Consider the following 15,719-nt stretch of genomic DNA (forward strand, 5'->3'; position numbering starts at 1 on the left):
CAGGGCATGAAGTAATGGGTGTGACTAGTGCTGCTGGCCAGGCAAAGCGCCCTGACCACCAGCCAGGCCCCCCTGTCCCACCCCACAGGCTCTGGGAAGAATCGGGAACCACCTGCTCCCACAGAGGCTCCGCCCTAGGCACACCCAACCTGTGGGTGGCCCTAGCCTGGCTGGCTGCCTTCCCAGTCCCAGTTGGCACCTCCTTAGGCACTTAGGCCCCTAGCTGCCCCTGGGTGGGGTGGGGAGGCCTGGTAGGGGGTGGCCTTGGCACCACCCCATACCTTTGTACAACCACCCCTCCCCTTCCCACCCCACCCCCATGGCCAGGTATTATGCTGGCTTGCCCTCCTTTTATATAACCCACTTCAGCAGCCTGAGTAGAGTGCCATGGGGGGATAGGGGGAGCAGGGAGGCTTTGAGGGTGGTGAGTAGGTCTGAGCCTGCCATCACTGGGTCATCTGAAACACCTGGACAGTGACCAGGCGGGCTAGAGCCTGAGTGAGGCCTGTCGCACTGTATCAGGGCCCTGTGTGGGTGACTCCCTATGGCCACATGTGCCTGATCTGGGCATGAGTGTGCTAGAACCCTTCCCTTCCGACACTTGCAGCCTGGGGGTATTCCAAGATAAGTCACAACATGGTCATCTAGAGCCCCACGTTCCCAGCTCAGTGGTGTGTGGGCCACAGAGGTCACTGAGGTCATCGGGCTGGACAGATGTCAACAGGAGGCCCTCAGAGCAGCCTGGCCTGGCCTAGTATACCTTGTAGTGTGAATCCTTCATATCTTCCCCACCAGAACTCAGGGAGATATCTCCTATGAGGAGGTGTGAGCTTTGGAGCCTGGCCTCAGGACAGGACAGCCTGTGCTGGCTGGGCTGTGTCCTGGGACAGCAGAGCAGTAGGGCGGGACTGAGAACCTGGAGGTTGGGACCTTCCTGGAGGGCAGGGCCTGGACAGATTACTGAGTCTTGGGCTTCATGCTAAGGACAAAGGACCACACAGGAAGAAGAGACAGGAAGCAGGCAGTCTGGGCACCCTGCATTTATTACAGTGGCTTTCAGTCTGAATGGTGTCAGAGCCAGCCCACCTCACCTATCCCTTCCCTGAGGTCCCTCCAGAGGCAAACCCTGCCTCTGACCTCCACACTGCGCAGCTTCAGTTTGTACTTCTGAACAAACTCCTGCTCATCCCTCAAAGTCTCTGGGCCTCCAAGTGTTCTCTGGCCTGACCATGACCCTGGGAGACTGGGAGTGTCTGGCACGCCTGTCTGCTTGGGGGCCCAGCATGCCTGTCCAGAATGATCAGCCAGAGAGGAAGGTGACCTAGGAAGGAACTGGCCTGGGAGGGGCACCCAGGGTGGTGGTGGTGCTCAGACCAGATAAGTGCAAGAGACCGCATACGTGGACAGGAGATGGAAGGTTAGGGAAGTGATGGAGGGTCTGGCCACGCTCAAATGACAAAGGGCTGGCTCCTTGGTCCATAGGTGGGTGAGTGAGTATCCACCCCAAAGGCCAGGGCCAGGGCCAGTATGTGCCGATGCATCTGTGCTGTGAGAACAGATCACACATGCCAGGCTGCAGAAGGCCTTCCTTTGCTTGTCTGGTACTTTGTAATTAACCCAGAGGGGCCTGGAGATACAGACACATTCAGCCAAGCCCACTGATGACCTGAGCTGACTTCTGGGACCCATATGCTGGAGTGAGAACCAACTATGCTATGGTGTAGGGTGCATTAGGGACTGGGCTACTCAGAGGTCACACAGGTGACTGGCCTAGGCAAGGCCAGGGATGGATGAATCGTCACAGAAATGGCCTCTGAGGTCATCGTTAAAGGATGAGGAGGCTAGGCAGCTGTCAGGGGCACCTACTGCCTAGCAGGTGACACTACCCTGTTTTCCTGGACCTAGGCTGCTGACTAAGGAACCCCTTCCCGTTCCGCCCCCCCCTTCCACACGCGGGCGCCCCCAGGCGGAAGCACCAGGCCAACAGGAAAGGGGGCGGAGCAGGGAAGCAGGCCAAACACCCCCCCAATCCTAATGTGAGGTGAACCCCAGTACATGGGGAGGTAGGAGTTACCCAGGTCGGTGACACCCCTGAGGCACTGCTCTGTGGGTGCTGCGAAGCCCTAGGGCCGGTGTCCCTGTCCAGGCCAGCAGGCGGTGGGGTGGGGTGGGGGGGTTAGGGAATGCGTCACCATTGCCCGGCCCCCCGCCCCTTGCCCGCCCAAACTCCACCCCAGGGAAGGCGGCGCGGATAAAGGCTCAGGGGCCGCCCGCCCGGCCCCAGACCGGCACGGCCACCTCTTGCCAGGACCCATACGCAGGTCATCTGGAGCAGTGGTGACCCAGGACCTACGGAGCCGGTGAGTAGGGGCGGGACCGCACGAAACGGAGAGGGGCCCCCACCCGCCGTAAACTTCTCAGGCTGTCCCACTCTTTGTTCTTTGAATCGTCCGCACCTAGTGTGCCTCAGGACCCGGAGCCCTCCAACTTGTGGGGTGGGAGGGGCTGCGCACTATGGGCACCGCCCTGGCGGGACTGCAGCTCACGCCCCCCAACCCCCCCCCCCCCCCCGCACTCAGCCAGTGACCTTGAACTGTTTGTAGACTCAGTTTCCCTTTATGTGCGGTCTTAAGTCTTCTCTGCATTGCTAAGTATAAAGGTTCTCAACGGACCCTCCCCACATGCAGACCCCCAATTCTTGGCGCACCCCTTCCCCAGCCAAGACGCACGGCACTCCTCCCCCGGGACTCGGGCAGCGCTCCCGGGCGGGGACTGCAGAGGGCGCGCCGGGGCTGCTGACTCACCGCTGCCCGAAGCGGGGCGCGCGCGGGCGCAGCCGGGGACGCCGCATCACGTCACGGCTTGGGCGGGCACACCTCGGGAAACGGGCCGACCCGGGATTGGGAGGGGGGGAAGTCAGAAAAAAAAAAACTGAGGGTGAGTTAGGTTAGGACGCGAAGTGGCACTGGTTCGGGAGGGACGGATCTAATCAAAGCCACGTCACCGAGCTGCAGGGCCCTGCCCAAGCTGTGGGTTCCGCCCAAGTTCTCCAATATCATTGCATCCACCCACCCACGGGGGCGGAAGACAGCCCTGTCCTTGAGAGGCCAGCTCGCGACCCTTGACCATGAGGCTCAGGGCTCAAGCGACAGCTTCCGCAGGCTGTAGCTTCCCGGACAGACCCAGCGGGGAGGCGCCACGATTTCCTGTTCCTTATTCGGGAACAATGGCCGGCTCCTAGCCTTTTCTCCCGACCGCTCCCGTTGCGGACTGAAGGGGTTAGGCTCGCGCAGAGGGGCGGGGAGGGGGGGTGCTAAGTCCTAAAACTCGGGTCCGCTACCCTCAGGGCCCGCCCGCCCTTTGTTAAGGTCTTTGGGCCTTATGAATGGCTCTGGGAGCGGGTGGGGGGTCGCGGGGGCTGGTCAGGATCGGCCTCAGCCCAACCCTCTTGGCATCTCCATTGGACGCAGAAGGGACGGGGCGGAGAGAAAGGGAGGGTCTCGCTGCCACGTGGGGTAGCCCCGCGGCGATTCTCATTGGCCCGGTAGCGCGACGGACTGGGCGGTCTGTGTGTTTTGATTGGCCGCCGCCAGGCCGGCGGAGTAAGTAGTGAATGGGAGGGGGCGGTGGTCCCGCCCATTGGAACGTTGATACATGATAACTTTTTTTTTTCTTCGTACTTTCACCCCCAGATCTTGCGAGCGGCGGCTGCGGCTGTTGCTAAGGGAAGGGACGCGCGGGGTAGCACGACCCGAGAGGGATCCAGGCACCGTGCGAACCAGGATAGCTTGCCCCGTTTCTCTAGGACCCTCCCCGTGCCGTACCCAGGTCGCTGTCATCCGCCCTTGAAAACGGATCACAGACCCCACCCCGGGGCGCAACCCAAGGATCCCACACGACCCCGGAGCACCACTCGGATTCTTGATTGCCGGCTCAATTCCTAACGTTGGGACCTTCCCCAAGGGGCGCACGCACTGCTCCTGTCCCTGGGCGCCCGCGGAGCGGAGGAGGACCTTGTTTCGGCGGGGGAGTCCCGGCTAGGATTGGAGGCGACCCGCAGGCCCCCAGTTCTCCAGCGCGCGCCGGGGATGGAGCCGCAGCCCGGCGGTGCCCGGAGCTGCCGGCGCGGGGCCCCCGGCGGCGCCTGCGAGCTGAACACGGCCACGGAGTCGGCCGCACCCATGAGCCTGGCGATCCACAGCACTACGGGGACCCGCTACGACCTGTCGGTGCCCCACGACGAGACCGTGGAAGGGCTGCGCAAAAGGTTGTCCCAACGCCTCAAAGTACCCAAGGAACGCCTGGCGCTGCTTCACAAAGACACGTAGGTAGAGCGCCGCCCCCGCCTGCGCGCCCCCTGGCACCGGGCCGCCCCCTCGGGCCCGGGCCCCGGGCGGGAACAAAGAGCGCGCCGCGCGGGGAAGCAGGGGCAGCCAGACGGGGGGGGGGGGGGGGGATCGGGGGCGCGCCGCGCGCTCTCGGGCGCCCTCTGCTTGGCCTTACTTGCTTGGGCCCCTTCCCCCGCCGGGGTCTGCACAAAGGCAGGAGCACCCTGCGGGGCCCCAGGGTGCACGGGAAATACAGGGATGACAGGGGAGTTGTGGGCCCCCGGGATGGCACAAGGAGGGGTCCGTTCGCTGTGTGCCTGGGGAGGGGTGCACAGCCACCCCCTCTCATGCCGGCGGTCTCGCCGCTTCCGCATCTGCTTGGCGGCCCCCTCTGCGTCTGGCTGTCTCCCCATCACTTGCGTCTCTCTACCCCCCTTTGTTCTCGGTTCCCCACACCTCCTCCTCACCTGGTATTTAAATCGCCTCCAGGCCGGGGAGCCACCCCCCGCTCCCCCGTCCCCTGGCGGGCCTCTGGGGACACGCAATGTCCATCCCCAGCGGAGGGGCCCCAGTGGGGGAGGGGCGGAGGGGGAGGGTCTCCTTTGTTTGAGCAGCGGGCCTGCGCTGGCGAGGGAGGAGGGGGAGCCTGGGTCGGCAGAGCCCCCGAAGGCCTCTCAAAGAGGGCCGGAGCCCCGCGGCGCCCACAAAGACGAGCCCGGGCAAGAATTGGAGAGTTGTAGGCAGGAGCTGGCCTGAAGAGAGGCGCGGGGGAGGGTGGCAAAGAGCCCACGGGGGTTCAGGTGATAGCAAAGTCTCTTGTCTTTTGCAGATGGGTTAGTGCTTAGTGCTTTCACCTGGAGTTAAGTGTCAAGGCTTAGGGGGCTCCCAGGCCAGTAGGCCTCCCCACAGGCACTTGGGCCTGGAGAGCTGAGGGGTGGAAAACGCTCCTCTGTCCTCCCCTCTCCTTGGGCAGGCACAGCCCTCCTCCTCCTCCTCCTCAGCCTCCGCTTCCGCGTCTCTGTGTTGTCTCCCGTCTCACCCTCTTCCTTCCTACCCCCAGCCGGCTCAGTTCGGGGAAGCTGCAGGAATTCGGCGTGGGGGATGGGAGCAAGTTGACGCTCGTGCCCACGGTGGAAGCTGGCCTCATGGTAAATGACTGAGGGGCGCGTGCCCAGGAGGCTTTATAATCCCCTGGCCACCTCACTCCACAAATGCACCCACCATCTTCCCCTTGCAAAGAGCTCTCCCACTGCCCCTAGCACGCAAGGCTCACCCCTCAACCCCCACCCCCCTCACTGCTCTAAACACACTCTGAGGTTACTCTTCCGTCCCTCTCTTTGTAGTCCCAGGCCTCGAGGCCGGAACAGTCCGTTATGCAAGCCTTGGAAAGTTTGACCGAGACCCAGGTAAGGACCCACCACCCTCCCCCTAACAAGGGGAGGGGGGACTAGAGGCAGTGGCCACACCTAGGGACCTGGCAACTCTCGGGACACCCTTAGAGAGTCTCTGGTTGTTTGTGCTTCCCTGGTGGCCTGTGGGGGAGGGGATAAAAGCCCCGCCTTGGTGCCAGCTTGGCCTGGTCACCCCGCTTCCTCTTCCTCCCTGCCTCCCCCAGCACCTGACCACCTGACCTTGAGACATTTTCTCTCTCACGGTGGCTGCCACGGTGGGGGGGGGGGGGGCAATCTTTCGACCAGCCCTGACTGTGGGTGACCTTGGGCCATGCTCACAGGCCCCATAAACTCTCCCAGTGTGGAGGACGCAGCCCATAGGATAAGTCACTCGATGCCTTCTCACCTTTGTGAGAACAAGATGGCAAAACTTACTCTGCCGGGGCAAGGGGGGGGGGAGTCTCCCTCCTCCCCTCCCTCCTCCTCTCTCTGGTCTTTGTTCTCTGCCCCAACACGGGGAGGGACAGGCAGGGGCACCCAGCCCTGGGCCAGGGAGGCCTCCGCAGGATGTTAAGAAAATATTTAGTAAGCAGCCAGGAGGGAGGCTGGGCCTGGCTCTCAGGAGGACTCCCAGTTTTGTTGAGGGCTTCCCCCTCCTCCCTCCTTTTCTCGGATTCTTGGCCACAACAGGGCCCTCCTCTTTAGCAGCCTCTAGCTTTTCCAGTACAGTGACACAGTCGTCCTTAGCTTGCCCTGGGGAGCGGGGTGTGCACTGACTGCTGCTTGCTTGCCTTGATGAGGGGCACTGGGCAAGGTCCCTGGACTCCCCTGCCTGGGCCTACATACAGCAACCCTTCCCGTCGCTTGCTCCGTTGTCCTGCCTCCTGGTATAGGGGGCACAAGGGCTTGGGCGCTGGGTGGTCCTGCCTCTGTGGGAGGGATCTGGGAAGAACAAGGAGGTCCTAGAAACCGGACGAAGGGGCTTTTTTTCTGGGCCAGCTTTGCACAGATTTGCCTGCTGGCCTGTGGGGGATGTGCCTGGTATGAGGAAGTCAGAGGGGGTTTGTGGGTGGAGCCTCGAGATTCCCACAGTGGAAATTCTCACCTGGCCTCCCAGGGAGAGGGGTGACCCCAGGTGCTCAGGCCTTTCCCTGGAAAGGGTGGTAGGATTGAGGCTCTGTGGCTGGCAAGATGGGGGGGAGTTCAGGGTCTGTTGCCTCCCTCCCCACCCAGCTCTTTGTCCCCTCCCCATGGGGCCCCAAGTGAAGAAGGTTCCTCCAGCCCCCTGCCAGCAGAGCCAGGGGAGGGAGTTCTGCCAGGCGGTCTGCTGTGACTCATAGCCTCTATGTCACTTCTCAGAAACCTCCGCCCCCCACCCTGGCCTCTGGGGAGAACAAGGCTGATGGCCAGGGCCCCAGAGGTGGGAGGGAGGGTGCCCAGTGTATCCAAGGGTCAGGTAATCCCACAGATCAGCCCCCACAGAGTGGGGGTGCGTGTGAGCAGGTCAGAGAGCTGTTTAGCAGAGCATGTGGAGGCCCTTGGGGACAGGCTCCAGGTTTCCCCTTGTCTTCTCACAGCCTGAGACACATAAATATTTATCTTGGGAAAGCAAAGGTTAACGAAGGAGTCCCTTCTGGATTCAGCCTGCCTCTGGTACAGCTTAGCTGTGAAGGCTAGCTTGACAGGCTTCTCCTCTGCTAGATTCATAGGCAGACAGGATCTGGGCACTGAGGTGGGAAAGGGACAGGTGTGTGACACTTCAGGGAGGGCAGTGACCATCAGCTGGGCCCCACCCCTTCTGGTCTCAGTTTCCCCTTTAAAGGACCCAAGTTGGCTGAGAAGAGCCAGAGGCCGATCTGACCCACCTCTGTCCCCCCCACAGCCCCCAGCGACACCCGGGCCAGGCCGGGCTGCCGGAGGAGGCTTCCGGAAATACAGATTGATTTTATTTAAGCGTCCGTGGCACCGACAGGGACCCCAGAGCCCAGAGAGGGGCGGCGAGAGGCCCCAGGTCACATACTGCGGGGAAGAGCTGGGCAGGGTTGGGCCGGGGGCATCATAGGCGAGAGTCACGATGGCTGATGAGAGCCCCCACTTGTCTCTGCAGGTCAGTGACTTTCTGTCAGGCCGCTCGCCTTTGACCCTGGCCCTGCGAGTCGGGGATCACATGATGTTTGTGCAGTTGCAACTGGCAGCCCAGCATGCCCCACTCCAGCACCGCCATGTGCTTGCTGCTGCCGCAGCAGCAGCCGCCGCCGCCCGGGGAGACTCCAGTGTAGCCACCCCAGTGTCTTCACCCTGTAGGCCGGTGTCCAGTGCCGCCCGTGTACCCCCAGTATCCAGCAGCCCTTCCTCACCTGTATCCCCCTCACCTGTCACTGCTGGCTCCTTCCGATCCCACGCAGCCTCCACAACCTGTCCTGAGGTGAGGATGCAGATACTTATTACACGGGGGAAAATTTTGAGGGCTCCAGCCATAGCCTTGTATCAAATGCTTGTTGAGCTGATACAGTGAGTCTGGAACCTGGACAATCTCTGATGCCGACTGCCCTAGAGGCTGGGGAAGTCAGAGCCGAGGAACAGGCCCATCACAACTATACCCATTTGCCAATCTCCCACCAGCAGATGGACTGTTCTCCACCCGCCAGCAGCAGCTCCACATCCACCCCAGGCAGCAGCCCCACCCCTCGATCCCGCAAACCTGGTGCGGTCATTGAGAGCTTCGTGAACCATGCTCCAGGGGTCTTCTCAGGGACCTTCTCTGGTAGGTGTCACTGTACACAAGTGGTATAAGCATCTCAAACTTGACATCCTGTGTGCTGGCTGGAGTCTGGGCCATGCACCTGTGTGACTGTAGTTATGTGTGCTGCACTGGGACACTGGGATAGTGCCTAGGCCACCCTGCTGCTGAGCCACGCCCTCAGCGCCTTCCCCAGTGGGGGATTCTATGCAGAGGCTCTACCCTGCGTCAAGCTCCAAGCCTCCTTGGGGTTTTGGGGTTTTGTTTTGTTTTTTGAGGTAGGAGCATCCTTAGTTCTCCCACCTGGATAGGAAGGGTTTTTGTTGTTTTGTTTTGTTTGTGTTTTTCAAGATGGAGTTTTGCTGTAGCTCTGGCTGTCCTGGAACATACTCTGTAGACCAGGCTGGCCTTGAACTTGCAGAGATCTGTCTGTCTCTGCCTATGCCCATACCTCCCAAGTACTGGGATTATAAAGGTGTAAGCCACCACTGCCCAGCCCTGGCTTAGAGTTTGAAACCTCATTGTACCCTCTTGAGTAGCTAGGATGACAGGTGCATAGCACTAGCCCTGGACGCCTGCATACTCTTATCAGTGTGCGCAGGTGTGTCTGCCTTCTCTTGCTGACACCCTGCTAGAGCTCTGACCACTTGGGCTCATGACCCTCTTTCTCTCTCTCTTCCTGCAGGCACACTACACCCCAACTGCCAGGACAGCAGTGGGCGGCCTCGGCGTGACATCGGCACCATTCTGCAGATACTCAATGACCTCCTAAGTGCCACGAGGCACTACCAGGGCATGCCACCCTCACTGACCCAGCTCCGCTGCCATGCTCAGTGCTCACCTGCCTCACCAGCCCCTGACCTCACCCCCAAAACTACCTCCTGTGAAAAGCTGGCAGCCACCTCCTCCACATCCCTGCTCCAGGGCCAGAGCCAGATTCGAATGTGCAAGCCCCCTGGTGAGTCCCACCCCCCACCTTGCCTCCCTTTCCTCAAGGCTGCCTCTGTGCATGCTGGCTCCTGAGGGGACAGCTGACCTGCCAGGGGACCTCCTGGAGCTAGCAGCTGCTTCCCCCCCCCAGACCTGCCCTAGCTAGGAGAAAAGGAGGCAACTGTTGCTGCACAGTGTCCCCTTGTGTCCCCTGAAGGGCTCTCTCCACTTCCTTCCCACCCCCACCCCCACCCCAGGCTCCTCTCCAGATGGCCTTTGGCACTTTCCCTGAATGGTTGACTCAGTTCTAGCCCACCCCAACCCAGGCTGTGGGGTGGTCTACACGCTGCCCTACCTAGATCACCTGCCTCAGCCCTAGTCACAAAAGGGAAACTGAGACACAAGCTTTGTACCAATTTTTTCTGGAAACAAGATTCTTCTAGGTTTTTTTGTTTGGCTTCTGTCATTAGCAAGACCCCCACACACACCCCCAGCCCTTCCCTGGGAATTCTCCCCAAGGCTTCCTCTCACTCCATCAAGCCTACAGCCCTGTTTTCAAATGGTTTTTCCTGAACTTGAGTTTTCATCTCTGCTTCCTAGATAACTTGTGACAGGTGTACCCAACCAAAGCTTGCATATTTTTTTTCCTTTTGCTCTTTGGTCCGAGGTTTTACTAGGAAACTCTAGCTGTCCTGGAACTCACTTCGGTCTCCCAGCCTCAGCTTCTCCTCCTTGTGTGCTGGGATCAAAGGTGTGCACCACCAAGCCCATCTGACTTCCTGCTTTTCTTCTGTGACTCAACCCCTGTGCAACACTTACTCAGCCCACAGAACTGCCTGCTCTCCCAGCATGCTCCAGTAACTGGAGGAGAGAGACCGGGGCCCTGTGCTTCCTTGTACATTGCGAGGTCCTTGCTATCAGCAGTTGATGCTCCAGCCCCTTCAGAATGGGCCTCAAGATTAACAGGTGTCTGTCTCTTTTTGTAGGAGACCGTCTTCGACAGACAGAGAACCGTGCCACACGTTGCAAAGTGGAACGCCTCCAGCTCCTGTTGCAGCAGAAGCGCCTGCGCAGGAAGGCACGGCGGGACGCCCGGGGGCCTTACCACTGGACCCCCAGCCGCAAAGCTGGCCGTAGCGACAGCAGCAGCAGTGGGGGTGGAGGTGGCCCCAGCGAGGCCACAGGCTTGGGCCTCGACTTCGAGGACTCCGTTTGGAAGCCTGAAGTCAACCCGGACATCCAGTCCGAGTTTGTGGTGGCTTAAAGGATCCAGTCCCCTTGGGTCTGTACATCCCCTATCCCATACACGGGGCAGGAGGACGCCACAGACTGGACGCTGAGCGGCCCAGCTCTGGGGGGCACGAGGTCACCTCCGATGCCACTTACCAGCCTTTCTGATTCTTTTTTAGCTCCCCGATTGTCTACCCCGCATCCCTGGTCACATGCCCACTCTATTCCCTTACCATGGTCACGGCCTCTGCAACAGGGCCCTTCCCTCCCACCTCTCCAGCTCCAAATATGTAGCAGTCTGTTCCCGGATGGCCCAGACGGAGGAAGCCACCCACCCCAGCCCTTCCGCTCTGCCTAGCTCTCCCCACCCCCTTCCATAACCCAATTCAGGTTTTTAACTCAATGTAGATTCTCCAAGCACTTTACAGATGAGGGTTGGGGACCCCAGGATGAGTCCCACCCCCACCCCCACCCCAGTCTGCAGACTTGGCCACTGTTCCAGGCCAGCTGGATCCCCTGCCCCTCCCACCCCGGAAAGCTGATAGACTCACAGAGGATACCTTTGTCCACGAAGCCCACTTAACTCACAGCCTTCCTCCTGCCTCAGTCTCCCAAGTGCTACAATGACGGGCCTTTGCCACTATGCTTGGCTGGCCTTGCTCTTGCCACAAAAGCTCGTTGGATGGAAAAAGCTGAAGCAAGTGGCTGTTCTCTGATCAGGCGGGGGATGCCTCTTTTCCTCGCGAGGCGGCCATCCTCTCTGGACACTGGCCTCGCCGTCTCTTTCCTCCCTCCACACACCCACTTATTTCCTTAACCTTCTTTCCCAATGGAGCTTGGGGGACTATTTATAGATTTCATTTTTCTCACTGAGCCAGTGATGGTTGCTATCCTCTAGGAAAAAAAAAGAAACTGGGGTAGGTTGTAGGAGGGGGGCCCAGAAAGACACCCCTGTACCTCTTCTCCAGGCCCAGCCTGCCACTGGGGATGGGAAGAGGGGTTCTGGACTGTGCCTGCATTAACTCCACGCTGGGGAGGGCGCGCTGCTGGTCCACATTGGCTCCATGGGGGAGCCCTCCCCTTGAGTTGGGGCTGATATAGCAGGAGTGAATCTTGTGGGGGAGTTTTTTTCCTCCACATTTTGAGATTTTGTGATAAATGGGATGTGTGCCCACCCCTGACATCTGTCCATGTTGTCTAGACTCCACCTGTCCACGGTTCCTTTGTTCTAGGCTGTGAACCCGTCCTTGTCTCTTCCCCCACTGTGTGTTTAAACCTTAATGGTTTGGGATGTGAACGTGTGTTGGCTAGCTGTAAAGGTTTTTTGGGGTGGGTGGGTGGGAAGGGGATCCTGAACGGTAGAGGCCAAGCGAGAATTCGGTTTGGTTTTTTTTTTTTTCCTATTTTTTTTTCCAAAAAGAAAAGGGAGGGGGGTGTGAGTGGGTGCATTTTTTAAAGCTGTCTTGAATACCTATTTAAATGTGTGTTTTGGGGTGTTTTTTTTAGGGTTTTTTTTTTAAGCTGCCTGTGATATGTCCACTGGGCTGAGATTGGAGGCCTCAGGCAGGAGCCCACCCATAGTTCTCTTCCCTATGACGACTTCCCCAGATAGCATTAGCCACCCTGGGGGGCAGGGGGGGAAGAATCCGGCTGTGGGGTATCCACCTCGCCCAAGTCTCCTTTTACTGAAATAAAATTTGAGGGGAAGAGAAAAAACTTACACGAGCACCGAATTTCAAATAAACGAAAATGAGACATGACCTCTTGCCCCTGGCTGTTCCTTTAGGAGTTCCCAAGCCCCTTGTCTGGTGAGTAGTGAGCCCTAGTTCCTGCAAATGGTTTCCCAAGCAGCTCCCCCAGCTTGGGACCGGCAGGAAGCTGCTTAGGGTGGAGGGGGGGGGGGGCCTGGCCACTTCCTGCTACCGAGGACCAGGACGGAAGTACCTTTGGGCGTGGGGCCGGGGCTTGCCCTGGGCGACGCTTTCACCCTCAGTTCCTGGCTCTGAAGTGGGCTGAAGACGGGAACTTGGGAGTCAGTACTGGGGCAAGGCTTCCCAGCTCCCAGGAGTGGGAGGTGTTGCTCCAGCCCAGAAACTGGGAAGTGCCTGTGAGAGTCGCACGCCAGGCAAAGGGAGTCAGCACTGTGACTTGAGGTTCTCAGGGAGCTAGACCTCACCAGCCTCTTGTGACCTGCCTCTCCTCTCGGTGGCCACACCTGCGCATTCCACCCATAAGGATCATGCACCTTCCAGGCCTTTGCTCCAGCCATGCCCCATCTGGGCACAACAATCTCTGGTTACACCTGGGAACTTGCCAAGGTGGACGCCCACCTTTTCCTGCCCCCATTGGCAAGCCGACCTGGTGTTCCTCACGGCCCTATATCTATCAGACTGTTAATTCTCTTGTTCAGTGCTTTCCCAGGCCCACAGTCACAAGTAATTACACTCCCATTTTCCAGCCCAGAAAACTGAGCCCCCTGGCCCCCAACACAGCTCTGGGCCTGGTGGTTTAGGCCTGTGGTTGGAAGCTAGTCCTTGCCCTGAGCCTCACTGGGAGAGAAAAGCTGCCTTCCCCAAGGGTGGCTTGGAACAACTACTGAAGGGTTTGCTGCCCCTCCCTCCGCCAAGTAACCCCCAAATCGTCCCGCGCCCGCCCACACTAGGAAGGCGGATGTCCTGATCCCTGGAGAGTTCATGGTCATTGGGCTCAAATGTTTGGGGACATCTGAGGGCACAGGACGTAGGTGAGGGTGGGAAGTACCCGTGTGTCAGGCTTGGGGGAGGGGCAGCTGCTCCTTGTAGCTCAGAGCTACTTGAGGGACCAGGTAGGAGGCGAGGCGCCTGCATCACCAGCCAGGCAGGAATCTGCCAACCAAGTCCACTAGCATAGCGATGAGAGATGTCCCAGGGCACCTCAGGTCTGGCCCTTGAGATGACGTCCTAAAGGTGCACATGTGTTGGGGAGTCTAATGTGACAACCTTGTGAGGGTCTGAAACTCCCAGACCACAGTGCTTCCTGCACAGCGCGTATGGACCAACAACCCCAGGGTACAATCACCCTAGACCCAAGGCGGAGGCCCAGTGCGTACGGCAGAAAGAAAGAAACTGAGGCTCAGACAGCAATGGTTGCTGAGATCGCAGAGGGGCGGGGTAGGCCTTCACTTCCTTCCGCTCCCCCCACAACACCCCATTGAGGAAAAAGCTGAATGGGAGGGGACCGCTCCCCGGAAACCCGATGAGATGGAAACGCGGTTGTCAGGGCAACGCGCCAGGAGGGGCTCCCGACGTCATCGAGGGGAGGGCGTCCCGTCCGCCCCCGCCTGAGCTTCGGCCCAGGCTCCGCCCCCATGGGAAAGGGCTCATTGGTGAAACCTCCTTTCCGTCTTCTAGAAGTACCAATAGCTCGAGGTTGCCTTCTGGAGGCGGGACTTTAGCCTGGCAAAGCCGAATGCGCGAGCGCGGAGGCGCAGGGGCCCCGCCCCACTGCCCGCGTGTATGCAAACTTGGGGGCGGGATTCGCAACGCAGGCTTGACGGCTGCTACTGGGCGGGGACGGAAGAGGGGGCGTCACTGGGGGCGTCGCACGTGGACCCCCCAGCACAGGCGTGCCACGAGCACCCCCGCTTTGCACACTGGCATTTCCTGCCGCTTCTACTTCCAGTTGACTGACCTTCCCCCGTTCCCCTACAGTTCCCTGCCTCTTGGGAGGACTTGAGGATGGAAGGCAACCAGTAGGAGGGGGCTTTGCGGGACGAATAGGAGTTTGCCATGTGTTGTTGGAAGAGAGATAGGGTGTGTTGCGGCTGCATTCAGGTCAAGCTATGAAGGGGTTAACGAGATAGGAAAAAAGAAAAGCTGGTAAGGGCCTTGAAGGAGATCCCCCAAGTCTAGACTTGAGTAGATGGGGGTGGTGCTCCTGGCCATGACCCTGGTTATAATCACCCTTTGGGAGGTGGAGGCAGAAACAGTAGAACAGGTTTGCACTGCACGAAATTCCAATCATCCGGAATAAGCTGCGAGGGCTGATGGAAGGGATGGAGGATGGGGAGGGCAAAGATTTTAAAATGCATGCTCGCACTTTGGATGATCAGAGAACGACCCCCGGCCAGGGACACCAGGTCATCATCAGCTGTCTTTGCCCGTGGTCTCCATAAAGAAGTCAGGGAGAGGTGGGTGGCGCACAAGTGTCATCTCAATACTCAAGAGGCTGAGGTAGAAGGATGAGTGCAAGGTCAAAACCAGTCGGTGCTTATGCCCAGGCTGGCCTAGGGTGAGAAGACGAGAGTAGAGGCTGGCGACAAGGAATGGTGGTGTTTGCCAAAGCCGCAAGAGGATAACCTCGCAGATGGGCAGGTCTCTGTGACCAGGCAGCCGGGGGCGGGCAGAAAGAGGTCACTACGGGTCATGGCTTCCTGCCAGAGTCTGGAGTCCCCTGGGGGGAGGAGTGGCCACTTTCCAGTCGGGACCTGGGGACCTGGCAGTAAGTTCTGAGATGTCAGAGGTCTGGAGGTGGCTCCGCGTGGGCAGCTAGGAGGAGCAGAACCCGTGGAGGAGGCCAGAGATGGTACCCGCAGGGCACAGCCGCCCCCGTGGGGCCCCAAACAGCTCCACCCTCCTGCCGGGCCTTGGGAAGGAGGCTTTGCCGGCGACGGCTGGGCGTGGAGATCTTCCCAGGAGTCTGATTCCAGCCCCACCCACGGCCACCTAGTCCTCCCCGGTGTCACGCGGGGCAGGTGAGCCGCTCAGCCTGCCAGGTGGAGGAGGAAGGCTGTCACCTGCAAGACTCGCTGCTCCTCCAGGGCAAGGCTGGCTGGTTCCTTGGCTTGGTCCCTTCAAGGTTTTTTTTCTATTTCTGTCTCCATCCAAGCCCCTCTATTTTCGTCTTTTCACTGGCTGTCCCACCCCTCCCCTCCCCCACTTCCGCCCCCTTCTTCACCCTCCCCCCCTCACATTCCAACCTCCTCCCCCGCCCACAGACGTGGGGCCAGCTGCTGCTTTGGGTGTCCAGGGGACGGATAGGGAGGTAGGTCAGAGGTCCTCTGAGAACAGGCAGGGAGTGTGTGTGTGGGGGAACAGGAGATGGTGCCCCTAACCCTTCTGG

General features: G+C 59.8%; 1 protein-coding gene across 8 annotated transcripts; it reads left to right on the plus strand.

Moving 5' to 3' along the window:
* Positions 1–15: 15 nt before the first annotated feature.
* Midn (midnolin) lies at positions 16–12,379 on the plus strand. Of its 8 annotated transcripts, none has more exons than XM_017314035.2 (9): positions 16–2,360; positions 3,693–4,324; positions 5,389–5,476; positions 5,672–5,734; positions 7,602–7,730; positions 7,827–8,144; positions 8,345–8,483; positions 9,145–9,417; positions 10,376–12,379. In XM_017314035.2, the coding sequence occupies exons 2-9, from the start codon at positions 4,089–4,091 to the stop codon at positions 10,651–10,653; spliced, it is 1,524 nt and encodes a 507-aa protein (XP_017169524.1). In that variant the 5' UTR covers positions 16–2,360; positions 3,693–4,088; the 3' UTR covers positions 10,654–12,379. The 8 variants fall into 8 exon arrangements, with proteins under 8 accessions (XP_017169524.1, NP_067540.1, NP_001334046.1 ...); NM_021565.2 differs by having other exon boundaries at positions 2,283–2,360; positions 8,342–8,483; XM_006513913.4 differs by lacking the exon at positions 16–2,360 and adding an exon at positions 3,095–3,278 and having other exon boundaries at positions 8,342–8,483.
* Positions 12,380–15,719: the final 3,340 nt, after the last annotated feature.

Source organism: Mus musculus, chromosome 10 (genome assembly GCF_000001635.26).
Source record: "Mus musculus strain C57BL/6J chromosome 10, GRCm38.p6 C57BL/6J".
Taxonomy (NCBI): domain Eukaryota; kingdom Metazoa; phylum Chordata; class Mammalia; order Rodentia; family Muridae; genus Mus; species Mus musculus.

Coding starts and splice junctions, on each gene's coding strand:
- Midn (NM_021565.2), top strand. CDS start 4,089: ATGGAGCCGCAGCCCGGCGGTGCCCGGAGCTGCCGGCGCGGGGCCCCC. Junction 4,325..5,388: donor GCGCTGCTTCACAAAGACAC/GTAGGTAGAGCG, acceptor TCCTACCCCCAG/CCGGCTCAGTTCGGGGAAGC. Junction 5,477..5,671: donor CGGTGGAAGCTGGCCTCATG/GTAAATGACTGA, acceptor CTCTCTTTGTAG/TCCCAGGCCTCGAGGCCGGA.